This window comes from Nothobranchius furzeri, chromosome 2, assembly GCF_043380555.1.
Source record: "Nothobranchius furzeri strain GRZ-AD chromosome 2, NfurGRZ-RIMD1, whole genome shotgun sequence".
NCBI classification, from domain to species: Eukaryota; Metazoa; Chordata; class Actinopteri; order Cyprinodontiformes; family Nothobranchiidae; genus Nothobranchius; species Nothobranchius furzeri.
This window is the reverse complement of record NC_091742.1, coordinates 17,887,211-17,901,281: the sequence shown is the minus strand read 5'-3', so window position 1 is coordinate 17,901,281 and position 14,071 is coordinate 17,887,211. Positions and strand designations below refer to the sequence as shown.

General features: G+C 42.9%; 1 protein-coding gene across 1 annotated transcript; it reads left to right on the top strand.

Annotated features, from left to right (window-relative positions):
* Positions 1 to 39: 39 nt before the first annotated feature.
* On the top strand, positions 40 to 9,157 carry pla2g7 (phospholipase A2, group VII (platelet-activating factor acetylhydrolase, plasma)). Its single transcript, XM_015948252.3, has 11 exons — positions 40 to 210; positions 547 to 650; positions 859 to 1,009; positions 2,103 to 2,196; positions 2,273 to 2,341; positions 3,094 to 3,265; positions 4,607 to 4,720; positions 7,073 to 7,164; positions 8,289 to 8,459; positions 8,526 to 8,674; positions 8,745 to 9,157. Exons 2-11 carry the CDS (start codon positions 558 to 560, stop codon positions 8,843 to 8,845), a joined length of 1,206 nt encoding a protein of 401 aa, XP_015803738.1. The 5' UTR covers positions 40 to 210; positions 547 to 557; the 3' UTR covers positions 8,846 to 9,157.
* The last annotated feature ends 4,914 nt before the right edge of the window (positions 9,158 to 14,071 follow it).

Below are 14,071 nucleotides of genomic sequence, written 5' to 3'. Positions count from 1 at the left end.
AAACGCTGTGAGTCACACGGGTGCAGGTTTATTATTGGGTTTCTGAGGAATGTCATTCTGATGACACATCTCTGATGTAGCAACACGACCGCCCATCGCACGTCTGTACTTCCGGTAGACCTGGTTTTAAGTTGTTGTTATTCCAACATGTTTCCGTAGCTAACAGCATCGACACGCCGGGTCGACAGTCTGAGTGGACAAGGAGGACAGGTGGGTAACATCAGTCACTGGTTTTACTAGTTAATTAAAACATCTGCTAATGTTGAGTAAACAAGAAAAGTTAAGGGGCAGTTTGACATTCGTCTTTAAAAAGTTTAAGAAAATCTCTGTTGATCTGAAACAGTTTAGACCGTGAGTGTGTTGTGACCTTTGGTCATAATGCTGATAATACATAACAGGACGTCATTTTCCAGTAAGGTCATGTCATGCTGCGTTTTCTAATGAGGTGTGTGTGTGTGTGTGTGTGTGTGTGTGTGTGTGTGTGTGTGTGTGTGTGTGTGTGTGTGTGTGTGTGTGTGTGTGTGTGAGCACAAACATACACACCAGGCTCGCTGGCCATGGGGAACTCTTGCACTCATCTAGGGATCCCTCCTGCTAAGGGTCCCAACGCTGTGGGATGCACAGACTTCATGATGGATCACACTGCAAAGGTGAGATGAGAAAACACGCCCACACCTGACTAATCTGTGTAGGTGTCAGATTTGCTTAGGCAAACTGGTCTCTATTCGTTTTTCTACTGAATTGCATTTTACTTTGTTATTTTACTTTCACCTGGCTGTCTGGAAAAGAATCATGATCGAGATATTTAGGCTGAGATGTTCAGAGGTGTGTGTGCGTGTGTGTGTGTGTTGCCAACAGGGCAGCTTCTTCAGACTTTACTATCCGTGCCAGGAGACAGAAAAGGCAGAGAAACCTGACTGGGTCCCGTGTAGAGAGTATTTTAACGGCCTGGCAGACTTCATGAAGATCAACAGGAGTCTCAGTAAAGGGATTTTCGACCACCTCTTTGGTGAGTAAACCGCCTCTGAAATACGCAACAGAATCCAACACGTTTTTATTTCATTTGCATTTCATCTAGTTCTCACCTGACTATTCTTCATTGACACTAAACCAATAGAATGACCTTTACAGAGATATTTAAAGCAAATTCAAATAGATCCGCTTCTCTGCTGCTGTTTAAACGTGAGCAGCGCTTACTGAGGTCAGCATTCATCTCCTTACAAATTTCTTTTTTTTTTTTTTGTAAAACTCAAATATTTATCACCAGCTGAGTGAGGAGGAAGGTGGATTCTCTGAAAAGGGCTATATAAATCTAATCCATCATTATAAATGGTGGTAATACACCAAGCCCTGTTCTAGAGAGATGCAGGAACTAATGAACCCAGAATGTCTAAAGCAGAGGTACGGGTGAGAGTAAATGCTTCTGAGACCAAAACTTCTGCTGAGCAAATCAAACCTCAAAGACCATCTCACATTTACCAACAACATCTTGATAATCCCAAAGACCTCTGAGAGAAAATGTTCGATGAGAAAAGTGTTCTGGAAGGCGTGTGCACCATACACGGTGGTGGTAGTGGGATGGTCTGGGGCTGCTCCAGGACCACCTGCTGCGACTGACGGAACCCTGAATTCTGTTGTAGCAGAGCGTTCTGAAGGAGAACATTTGACCTTTTGACCTTAAACAAGACGTTCCTGCTGGAAAACCCCCTGTGGCTGAATTCAGACAATCCAGTAAAGAAGAGAGGGACCACATTCCTCCACTGGATGCGAGACCAGTTTGACAGGTTAGAGGTCAGTTACTCTGAAATATGACAAGAAAAAGAAATCTGTAAGGAGGTAAATACGTTTTCACAGCACAGCAAACATGTCTGACCACAACAGCTCTCAGGACAGACCAAGCTGATGTTCTCCTCGTGCCTCTGCCACACACATTAGGATAGTAAGCTGTACTTTACACTCTTCAGCTCCTGACTCTGCAGCAATAATGTAACACTTGAGACGGGAAGAAAGCAGAAGTGGTTTGTTTCATTTGTGCAAGGTCATTTTCACACATCATTCTTGTTGTTCAGAAGGGTAACGTGAAGGTTTCTGGTTTATTTCAGGTTCTTTTAAGATCCCAGCCTACATGGACGCTCCATTCAAGTCGAATGAAAAGTGCCCTGTGGTCATTTTCTCCCATGGCCTTGGTGCCTTCAGGTACACGCTAGTTTCCCCCCTGCTGTCACATCGACTCATTACTGACACTAAAACCAGCTTTATTTGTGTTACTTAGGACTTTGTACTCGGCGATATGTGCAGAACTGGCTTCACGTGGATTTATTGTGGCATCAGTAGAACACAGGTGGGATTTTCTTTTTGTTTTTAATTATTTCAGAAATAAAAATGTAAACTAATCTGTTCTTTTTGTGCACATATTTGGATGAAACGCTAGTGGAGCAGAACCAAACGGGAACTGTAAAACTAAAAAAAATGTCATTTTGAGGGAATTCGAGCTCAAAGTTAGCCAATCAAGCCATGACAAAAGGTTAGTCTCCTCTGCGAGTGACAGTGTTAATCCGTGGAGTAGGAGTGGAAAGGGTGTGCAGACAATGGTACAAACCAGGTCATCACATTTCTTTTCAGTATAGAGACAAGAGGAACGTATGGAGATGAAGAGAATAGCCACGGCTGGTCTGTCGTTGGTCACACAGACCGAGGCGTATGAGAGTCATGTTACTCTCGTCTCTGTCATCAGACAGACCATGTTGCTGTGGTGATGTTCTTGTATTCCACCAGAACCATTGGGTTTTCATTGGACCTTTGGGAACAAGTCTGAACACGGCGACCTCCACAGTCTGGCATAGGTGCAGATTGTTAGTGATTTCTTTGCATTCGTGTGAAACAGGATGTTTCAGTAGAACGTGCTAAAACCAGCGCTCTGGTTTCATAAAGGAAGTAGTTTCCAACACACTTACTTATTTTCCTCGCAAATGCATTAATTTCCACTCTAGATCAGAATCTCCTTGATAGTAATTACAAGAGCCGAGTCCACCACCAGTTTGGGCTTTTCTTCCATGCTGACACAGAATTTTTGTCATCTTCTCCTCTTCTCAGAGACCAGTCTGCCTCAGCGACGTATTATTTTAGTGAGAAACCAGCATCAGAAAGAGCCAAAGGCAATTCTCCAAAAACATCTGCCTCGGCTCCAGAGGACTTATTAATGGAGTGGATGTACTACAGAGCTTTACGGCACGGAGAGAGGGAATTCCCACTCAGAAACCAGCAGGTAAGGAGGATTACGGAGGGTAAGGTTTAACACGAGTTAGAAAACACTGCTGCGTCCTGCACAAAGCTTCGCCATTTCACTTTCAGAATCAGAATCAGAAGTTTTTATTGCCATATGTGTGCCAAGTCACAACATTAGGAAATTGCTGCGGTATTTTGGTGCAGAAGGTAAGATAGAAAAAAATTAATTAAGAGATAAGCAAATATAAGAACTAATAAAACACTCATGATAAAATTATTAATGTAAAAAGTGGCAAGAATTAGAGAAGCAGCTATCTACTCCGTGTAGGTAGTTATCTGAGTGTTTGTTGAATGGTTCAAGCACAGCATCAGGTCACGTGACTGGGACCAATCGATTTGGGTGAGTTGCCCTAGGATTTTCGTTCAAAAGTCCAACTGCAGAGGGGAAGAAACTGTTTTTGTGGCGAGAGGTTCTGGTCCGAATGGATCTGAGCCTTCTGCCAGATGGGAGCGAGTCGAAGAGACTGTGTCCAGGGTGAGACGAGTCGGCTATTATCCGACCTGCACGCTTCAATGCCCTATAGGTGTACAGATCTTGAATGGAGGGGAGTTTGAAGCCAGTGACCTTCTCTGCAGAGCGCACGACACGCTGCAGCCTCTTCTTGTCCCTGGTGGTAGCTCCAGCGTACCACACGGTGATGGAGGAGGTGAGGATGGACTCGATGATAGCGGTGTAGAACTGCCTCATCGACTGTGGTGATAGGTTGAATTTCTTCAACTGCCTCAGGAAGTACATCCTCTGCTGGGCCTTTTTTCTGATGGTGGTGATGGTGGGCTCCCATGTGAGGTCCTGGGTGATGGTGGTGCCCAGGAAGCGACAGGAGTCCACCATCGTGATGGGAGTGTCAGACAGGTTTAAGGGGGCGATGGGGTGTGTGTGTTTCCTAAAGTCCACAACAACCTCCGCTGTCTTCTGGGTGTTTAGCACCAGGTTGTTGTGGCTGCACCAGGACACCAGACATTCAGCCTCCATTCTGTAAGCGGACTCATCCCCATCAGAGATGAGTCCGATGCTGGTGGTGTCGTCAGCAAACTTAATTAGTTTGACAGACTCATGCTTGGAGGTGCAGCTGTTGGTGTACAGGGAGAAGAGCAGAGGGGACAGAACACAGCCCTGTGGTGAGCCGGTGCTGATGGCCCGGTGGTCCGAGACATTCTTCCCCAGCCTGACTTGTTGTTTCCTGTCTGTCAGGAAGTCAGTGATCCACCTGCAGATGGGGTCAGGCACGTTCATCTGGGACATTTTGTCTTCGAACCAAGTTTGTCGTTTCAAAGAAAGAAAATGAACTTGCACCATCAGTAAAAGCTGCTTTTATTCCAGGTGAAACAGCGAGCGGATGAGTGCATCCTGGCTCTGGATAAACTCACGGAAATCAATGCAGGTGCAGCTGTTCGCAACGTTCTGCACACGCCGTTTGACTGGACGACACTGGAGGTAACAGCTGCAGCTTTTCAGCAGGCGTCAAAAAATTCTGATGTTCAGGAGAGGAAATACGTTTCTAACTAAAGGCAATGAACAAATAATACTGTTGAAGTTATAGGTCAAATGTTTTTTATGTTGAAGAGTTTAGGTAGCAAAGGTGCAGAGATGGTGTTCCTCTGAAATGTTCAAGACACGCTTCCCTCATAATAATAATAATAATAATAATAATAATAATGCATTTAATTTATAGGCGCCTTTTAAAACCCAAGGTCACCTCACAAAACATGATAAAACTTATACACAAATAAGAATAAGATAATTTAAACAATAAAATTACAAAAAGTATGCTATAAATGTCAAAGAGTTTGTGGGCTAGAGAGTGTAAGCCAGGTTGAACAGGTGTGTTTTGAGTTTGGATTTGAATGAGAGGAGGGAGTCAGTGTTTCGGATGTCAGGAGGAAGTGAGTTCCAGAGCCGAGGAGCAGAGCGACTGAAGGCTCTGTTTCCAACGGTGGTGAGATGAGCAGGAGGAACCACAAGGTGGATGGCAGAGGAAGACCTGAGGAAGCGAGATGGGACAGCAACATGGATGAGATCGAAGAGGTAAGGAAGGGCGAGACAGTGGATACATTTGTAGGTGAGAAGCAGGATTTTGAATGAGATTCTGTGTTCAGTAGGCAGCCAGTGGAGACGCTGAAGAACAGGGCTGATGTGATCTCTATAGGGGGTACGAGTGATGATCCGTGCAGCAGCATTTTGGAGGAGTTGGAGCCGATGGAGGGATTTATGGGGGAGACCAAAAAGGAGAGAGTTACAGTAGTCAGTCCTAGAAGTGACTAGGCTGTGTACGAGGATGGCTGTAGCATGAGGAGTGAGAGAGGGATGGAGTCGGTTGATATTGCATAAATGAAAGTAGGCTGAGCCAATGATGTTGTTGATGTGGGCTTTGAATGATAAAGTGCTGTCAAGGATGACTCCAAGACTCTACATGGGGGGAAGGAAGGATGGAGGAATTTTCGATGTTAATTGATATGCTGGGGGATATGTTCAGCGTGGAGGGTTTGCCAATGAGTAGAATTTTGGTTTTATTGCTGTTGAGTTTGAAGAGAACCATGATTTTATCTCAAGGAGACAGCTGGATAGGGAGACTGGAGGGAAGATAGCATCGGGTTGAGAGGAGATATAGATTTGAGTGTCATCTGCGTAGAAGTGGAAATTTATCTTGTATTTGCGAAAGATATGGCCAAGTGGAAGAATGTAGATGATAAATAAGAGAGGTCCAAGGACAGAGCCCTGGGGAACACCGGCAGAAACAGCAACAGGGTGAGAAGAAAAGGATTTTAATTGAACAGACTGAAATCGGCCAGTGAGATAGGAGGAGAACCAGGCGAGAGCAGTGTGAGTGATACCAAGGGAAGCTAACCGGTTAAGAAGGGTTGAGTGAGAGATGGTGTTGAAAGCTGCACTAAGATCAAGAAGGATGAGTAGAGAAAGAAAACCGGAGTCAGCTGCCATGAGAAGGTCATCAGCTAAGTCTGAGTGGTGGTTTTGCTTGGGTTGACTCTGAGTTCTGTTCCTAGTGGGCTTCGCCCTTTAAGGATCACTATTGGGTCATTTCTCTCTGATGTGCAGCTGTGATGTGGGCAACTTCAGTTCCTGGTAACGGTGCACCAGTATGTTGTTCCACTTACGAGGCATCTACGCCTACTGGAGCCCACTGCAAATGTATTGATTAAATAAGTCGCCCACACCTTTAAAGCTTCTGAAGAACATGGACACAGATGTAAACGCAAGACATAAACATCAAACGGCATCATCATCCTCTTTTCCTTTTGGCATTTGCCTTCAGGGGTCACCATCCAGCTCCATCATCTACCTGTCCTCTCTCTCACTACATCCTGTATTTCTCCTACCTGGTGGCTCCAAATGACTTAAGCCTCCTCCTGCTGAAAGTCTACCTCCCTTCCTCCTTGCTGCATGTCCAAACGGTTGCAGTAAAGAAGCAGCAATTACTAAAGTTAATGCACAAATCGGAATGCACGATGCTAAAGAGTTCCCCGACAGTCTACGGTGAAAAGGTGGATTGAATAAAGATTTTGATTTCGCTGCAATCCAGCAGGATTAATGTTGACTAAGACGTATGAAAACACGGTAGTTAGGAGCTCATTTTCTTATTTCCAGGCGTTTATTGTAAATATTTAGTTTGTTTCAACATACTCTTAACAGAATTGTGCTTGGCTCAACAACCCTCTCACCTGAGCTCCTGCTACGTTGTCATTTCATATGAAACACAAATGTGTTTTATCCATCCTGGGGTCAGCGAGTCGTAAACTAAAGTAATGTTCGTTTTACCTTGGCCAACAGAACTCCATGGATCTGTGTCGGACTGCAATAATGGGGCATTCCTTTGGAGGAGCCACAGCTATTGAAGCTCTCTGCAAAGAGGTTAAATTCAAGTAAGCTTGTTTTTTTTTTTAAATACAAACATTTTAGTAGCAAACAAAGGGCGGAGACTCAGAGTAAGGTTCCATAAGTGATCCGTTGTTTTAGCATTTCTGTTCTAGTGAACATACTTTATATACAGGTGTGCACATGAGTGGTCTGCAGGTGTGCATGCGCTGGCAAAATTAACAATGCGCACCTGAAAAAAAGCTGCAGCATGCATTTGCGCCCCTAAGATTTTGTGGAGGAAGGAAGACATTTCTGTAGCATTTTAAAGATGTCCAAGAAGCAAGCAGTTAAGTCATTATTTTGGTGTTCCTCCGCCTCCAAAAAAAACGTCAGACTGAGTCGGAACCGCTAAAGAAAAGAGTATTCGCGGAGAAGTGGCTGCAGGAGGTCGGCTGGCTTCAAACAAACGATGAACGCACAGAGATGTGGTGCAGATTCTGCCGTGAAAATCCCGCCCTGGCTGACAAAAACAGAGCCTTTTACATAGGCACTAAAAACTTCAGTCATCCAGCGTTTGATAAACATGCTAACAGCAGAGAACGTCAGAAAGTTGTCCTCTGCTGTGTGTGAACTGGAGGAAGCCAGTCAGGGTAGTGAGGAGGATGATGAGAGTCTAGAAATAAAAACAGCATTTATGCCATTTTAAAAACTTCAGTGCTCTGAAATAGGAATTTTGTTAAGGGCTTTAAAAGCGGGTTCAGAAAATGGATGGATGGATGGCTTTAAAATGTATTTGATTTGATTTTTGTTATCACAAAAGCAGCTGTTTACACGTTGTGTTCTACATTCAAACAATTCAGTCATGTTATTTGAAAATTAGAAGGTTGAAGTTGAGCTGGCAATATGTACCTGTTGTACTTATTGTTGTCGGTCAAAATGAAAATATGTTGCATCATCAACGCGTTGCTCTGTTTTGTTCCTGTTGTGAGTTGGGTTAAGAATTAAGTAAAAATGTGAGGATCAAGCAGCAACCATAGGTTCTCCCCTGAGTACCAACCCAAAAATATTACGTGCACCTGTTTATATACAACATGCATGTAAAGCTAAACTTCAACAGCACCACCCATACACAACTAAAAAGCAGAGGTTAATGTGAGGCTACCTGCTGAAAACCTTGTTCTTCTGTCAGGTGTGGAGTCGCTCTGGATGCCTGGATGTTCCCTTTGAATGATGAGATCTTTCCTCGAGTCAAGCAGCCAATTTTCTTTATCAACTCCGAGAAGTTCCAGTGGGCGGGGAACATCGGCCGCATGAGGCAGCTGGACTCCGCCGTTATTCAGAGGAAGATGATCACCATCAGGTACAGCAAACGAGACAGTTGTTGAACACTGCTGAGGACGCCACATCATCTACTTCATTTCTTCAGAGGGACAGTCCACCAGAGCTTCCCAGACTTCACCTTCCTGACAGGAAACTGGATTGGGAAGCTGATGAAGCTTAAAGGAGAGATCGACCCAGAACTGGCCATAGACCTCTCCAACAAAGCAACCTTAGCATTTCTACAGCGCCACCTTGGTAAGAAAAGTAAGACTCCATCAGTCAGAGTAAATGCGAGGTTATTAAAGACTCTCCTGCATTTTCCCAGGTCTGGAGAAGAATTTCAATCAGTGGGATCTTCTGATTGATGGGGAAGATAAAAACCTCATTCAAGGAACAAATGTAATCCTGTTTCAGTCTGCCATCTGAACTGCTGCTGTGTCTCAGAGACAGAAACATCTGATGGCCAGCTCTCTCCTGGGGCTCAGGAAGCCCAAGTCTGAATAAGACCACGGAGGACCCATCAGAGAGCACAGACGGTCTACCTCATGAGCAGGAGGAGCACAGCACCAAGTGTAAGGCTGCTTATATTCTAAGGCCTGACCGTTGGCCTTACGCAGCTGAACATCTCTTTTTCACTGTTGATAAAAATGTTTAGCTGCAGTTCCTCAAAGAATTTTTGTACCATTGTAATAATGCATAGAAAACCAATTCATTTAAACAAATCTGCATCTCACTGGATACATGATTGCCGTGTGATTATGTCATGAGATATTTTAGTAGTAATTTAACAATGTGCCCTGACAACGGTTAGACTGCGTTTAAAGGTTGGATATGGAACACAAGCACCAAAGCGACATCTAGTGTGTGGAGGTTGTAGTTGCGGCTTTCACTCTGAACAAAGTTCATCTTCCTTGAATCATAACTTTACAACTTTACAGGTTGATATAATCAAATGTGTTGAATGAACAAGATGTTTACATCCCAGAGTGTTTGAATAATATGTGCATTTAATCAATGATGTGTTAAAAAGAATAGTTTTCCTGCAATGATTCAGTTCAGATCTTAATCTACACCAGATCAGTGTTTGTTGATTTAACAAGTTGATCTATCACTATACTCCTACATCATAAGATGAATATTAAGGTTTTAACGTTCACTTTACATAAATGTGTAAAAAACAAAAAAACAAATCACACATTCACTCAGATACTCAGAGGTTAATTCTTGGTGTGGAGGGGAAATGTTTCTTACACATGTGTGTGTGTGTGTGTGTGTGTGTGTAAAGTTGTAAAGTCATTTATGATTCTAGTTAGATGAGCTTTATTCAGAGTGAAAGCGCAGAAAGCCTCGTCTTCCAGCACTTATACTTATTTGGTTGTGAGGTTGTAGATCTTTTGAGTTTCTCGTTTGGAGGCCAGACGGATGTAACCATCCCGGGATGTGTGACGCAGTTTGTGTCTGGAGATTAAAAGTTAATTTCTGCTCATTGTTGATGTAAATACTTGACCTTTGGATACGCTACGCAACAATAGAACAAGGTTTCCAGCCACTGGGATACCAGGTTTGCTGCAGATACAAGAAATGTTTTATTCGGGTCCGTTTGTACTAGGCTTCACCTAAACACGTTCTGGTTTTAGATCTTTTATGGTCGCTCCTCTTCTGAGGATAACATCTTCTGGGCTCAGAAGCAGGTGCTAGACTTGTCGAGTCTAGGACCAGCCTCGCTGTGCTGAGCAGTTTGGCCACTGAAAATTAATATTTTATTATTTTTAATTAAAGTGTATTTTTTTAAACAGGAAATACTATAACTTCATTCTGCATACCTATGAACATCCTGTGGAGGTATTATTTTTTTAAATATTGCTTTTTATTAAATTGTTCCATATTCAACCTTTAATTAGCTTTGCAAAGGTAAAATTAGTAAATAATCCTAATAGACCACTTGTTCAAGCATCACAAAACACTATAAAGCTGCAGAGAAAAAAAAACATGTGCCTTAGCTCTCAGTTCATCCTTACTGAGCAACGTAAAAACTTTTAGAAATTTACTGTCTGAATAACCTGCATGTTTTATAGAAGTCCAATAAATTAGCAATGAAAACATGTAAATGCTTTATGCTTCTGCTTCCAGCATTGTCTTTGGTAAGCTGGTTAAAACATGCTGTTCAATGTATAGATGCAGATAAAACGATGGTCTTTCTGCGAAAGAAAAACCCACCTCTCACCGAAAGCTTCTCAGGCCACTACTCTTCACCCCACTGACCCATGACTGCACACCAACATAGCACAGCAACCTCTTCGTTACGTTTGCAGATGACACCAACAACAACGATCCCCACCCACCCCTTCCAAGTACATACATGTACAGAGGCTGGTCAATAAATTAGAATACCGTAAATCCTCTAATACAGGCCCGGGCCTTTATTTGACTCAAGCTCATCAAGCTCCAGGCCTTTATTGGAAGGAGGGCCAGTATTAGAGGCAGGCCTCTATTTCTAATTGAGCAAAATGAACTAATGGTTCGCTGGAGTTTTTGACAATTAAAATTGCGCCCACATTTTCAAAGTTAAACACATTTCTTTTAACAACAGTATTTTCTGCTTCAGCCATCTCCCCCCTCCCCCTGCTTCAGCCATCTCCCCCCTCCCCCTGCGCAGCGGCAGCAAACTCACTGATGCGCCTGCAGCCTCTCGGAGTTCCTGCTGCTCTAAACATTAAAATAATTATTTCATTTTCTGTTCCACTTCTGATTACCTTCAATGGTGTCTGTTTGTTGCAACCACCAGGTACAAAAACTAACTTGTTTTTATTTGACTATTTTTCTGTCCTGTCTGTTTATTATCTTCCTGCATCTCCTCTCAATCCTAAAGAAAAACTGCTACCTGGGTTCATATATATTCACCTCATGAGTTACCTTTGAACTGCAGTTCTAAAAGATCTACCAACCGCAAAAACAGCGGAGCGCTCGCTGTTTGGCGGCCGTATCAGTGATCAGTGCGTCGGAGGACAAGGTGATGCGCGCAGCGCCCCGCTCCACAGCAGCGAAACGCATCAGGAGCTTGTCACCTGCTGACAGCAGGCTGCTGTCTTTTCCGAGGGCTGCATCTTGCCGGTCATTATCACGTGACAGCGACTAGTCGATGACAGGCGTAAAAAGTCACTACAGTAATCCCTCGTTTATCGCGGTAGATGCGTTCCAGACCTGGCCGCGATAGGTGAAAATCCGCGAAGTAGGGACTCCCAGCATGCCCCTCGCGGGGATTCCCTTCACGTCGCACCTACGTCACAAACCGCGGCTATAAACGGAAGTCGCCTTTCCAGCTCACCACTCAATCATCGTTTCTTCAGATTCATGATCAGAGTTTCCAACCTACCGATCAATCCAACGAACTACCAGCTCATAGCAAGTTATCTTACTTACTTCTGGAAAGCCCGGCATTTCCGTGTCACTTCGTTGACGCTCGAACGCTCGGGGGTTTCCTAGACCGGCCGGCGTTTCACCGACGCTATCACTTCCGTGTCTGTGAAACCACGCTCCCTATGGAATTATCGTATGATCACATTCTCTTTTTGTGGGTAAAACTCAAGAAAAAAATTTTTTTTTACTTGTTTTTTTTTAGTTTTATTACAAAAAGTGCATTTTATGATGAAATTGATGAAAAAAACAAGAATTTCTTGATATTTCGCATAGAAAAATAACGCGAATCAGTGAAAAATACCGCGAATCTGCGAATTCCCCCTGAAAAATGCTCCAAAGAAAAAATCCGCGAAGCAGCGAATCCGCGATGAACGAACCGCGAAGTAGGGAGGGATTACTGTATAGTGAAGTTGACTAGTTCATACACCCCCTACTGCTGCTCTCCAGAGTGTTCTGCAGCATAATCAGCACGTTCTCTTTGAACTTGATAGTGTAATGACCTGGCTGGGGTTGTAAGCCAGGTGCATTCTGGGTATTGTTATATGTGTTTCCTATCGTTCTGCTAGTTCCTATGTGCTGATTTGCGTGTTGTGTGAGTGTTATGTAAGCCACAGGGAAGGTGATGTGTGTTCTGTGGAGGGGTTGAATTAGCATGGTTAACTGACACCGTGACTTTGTGTGGTAGGAGCGTGATAGAGGATCGTGTCTGTAGCGTTACTAACCATTGAAGAAAAAGCCTAATAAAGGTCCGGGTGAACCTCTATTGCCTCCTGCTGGTTGATTTGGGGACTATAACCATGCCGCTGGGACGCTCATACTTGCTTGTCACCACATTCCACCCGGCCACAATAAGAGACCGGCCATTATTTACCTCCGCTGACTCCGACACCGGCCAAAATTGGAGACCCGGCCTTTAATTGAATACCGGCCTGTATTAGAGGATTTACGGTATGACTAAGTTAATTTATTTCAGTAATTCTATTAAAAAGTGAAACTTATATATTATATATTTTCATTACACAGAGACCGATATACAGTGGCTATGGAAAGTGTTCAGATCCCATTGCCGCTGTAACGTAGACAAGGCAATGTCTTTGTCCACAGCCTGCTTCATCAGTGCGCCACCCATGACTGCAGGAGGAAGCAGTAATGAAATATCTCCTGATTAATCCTTATCCACTCCAAGATGTCACATCTCTACAGGAAACAACACTTTTATCTAACTCCCTTTTAATAAAAATATCTTATTCTGGCTCATTAAAATGATTTCTTTAGGGTTAGGGTTTACATTACTATTATAAATAAACAATGTTTTATCTAAAGTGTTATAATGTATTGACTGTCAGTAATGAATGAATGAAAATAATTGCTTATTCTGGAAAAAAATGCTTTATTTCAGATTCTCTGGTCTGATGAGACCAAGATAGAACTTTTAAAGGTATTCAATAAAATGTAATATTCCATAAAATTGTGGATTATCAATATTTTTTACCTTTAATATTCAATTGATAGGTAATTTAGGTATTCCAGGGAAACGCTTTATAATTTGACAGGCCAAAATTATAGTTCATAAAAATCAATTTACTATAGTTTACTACTAGGATGATGCCAAACAAGTGATTATAAATGATGAGTTAGGGTGATATCAACTGAGACATTGAATGAGCAAGGTTGAAATATGAGTATTTTTTTTTACATCAAAGCTAACTAGAAAAATTGCATTTATTGCACAAATGCTGTTTGAATGCTGGATAGCTGAAACTGTAAGCTGAAGCTGCTGAACAGCTGAAGTGAAGCTCAAACTAAATTGCTTTAGTTATGCAGTGGTGCAATGGTTAGAGCTGTTGCCTCGCATCAAGAAGGTTCCAGATTCGCCTCCCAGCTTGGGACAACTCTGTGTGGAGTTTGCATTTTCTAAGACTTTTCTTAAGACTTTTTAAAAGCTTCATAAGACAAGGAGGCTGAAACGATCTATTCTAAATGGCTAAAATGAAATAGGTGCATTTACAGCAAACAGCCACCAGAGGGCAGCATTTCCCACCTTCTCTTTATTCCTTACTGCTGTTTGTGGCCACCAGAGGGCGCAAATTTCCCATTCTTTTAAGGGAAAAAAACAGTGGAAGAAATTAGTGTTTCTACTAAGGAAGTCTTTTATCTTTACCAATACAGGTTCATCCCCTTCAAATCCTCCTCCTTCTCCTTCATAATATAATTCCCAAAATGTTTATTAAAAAC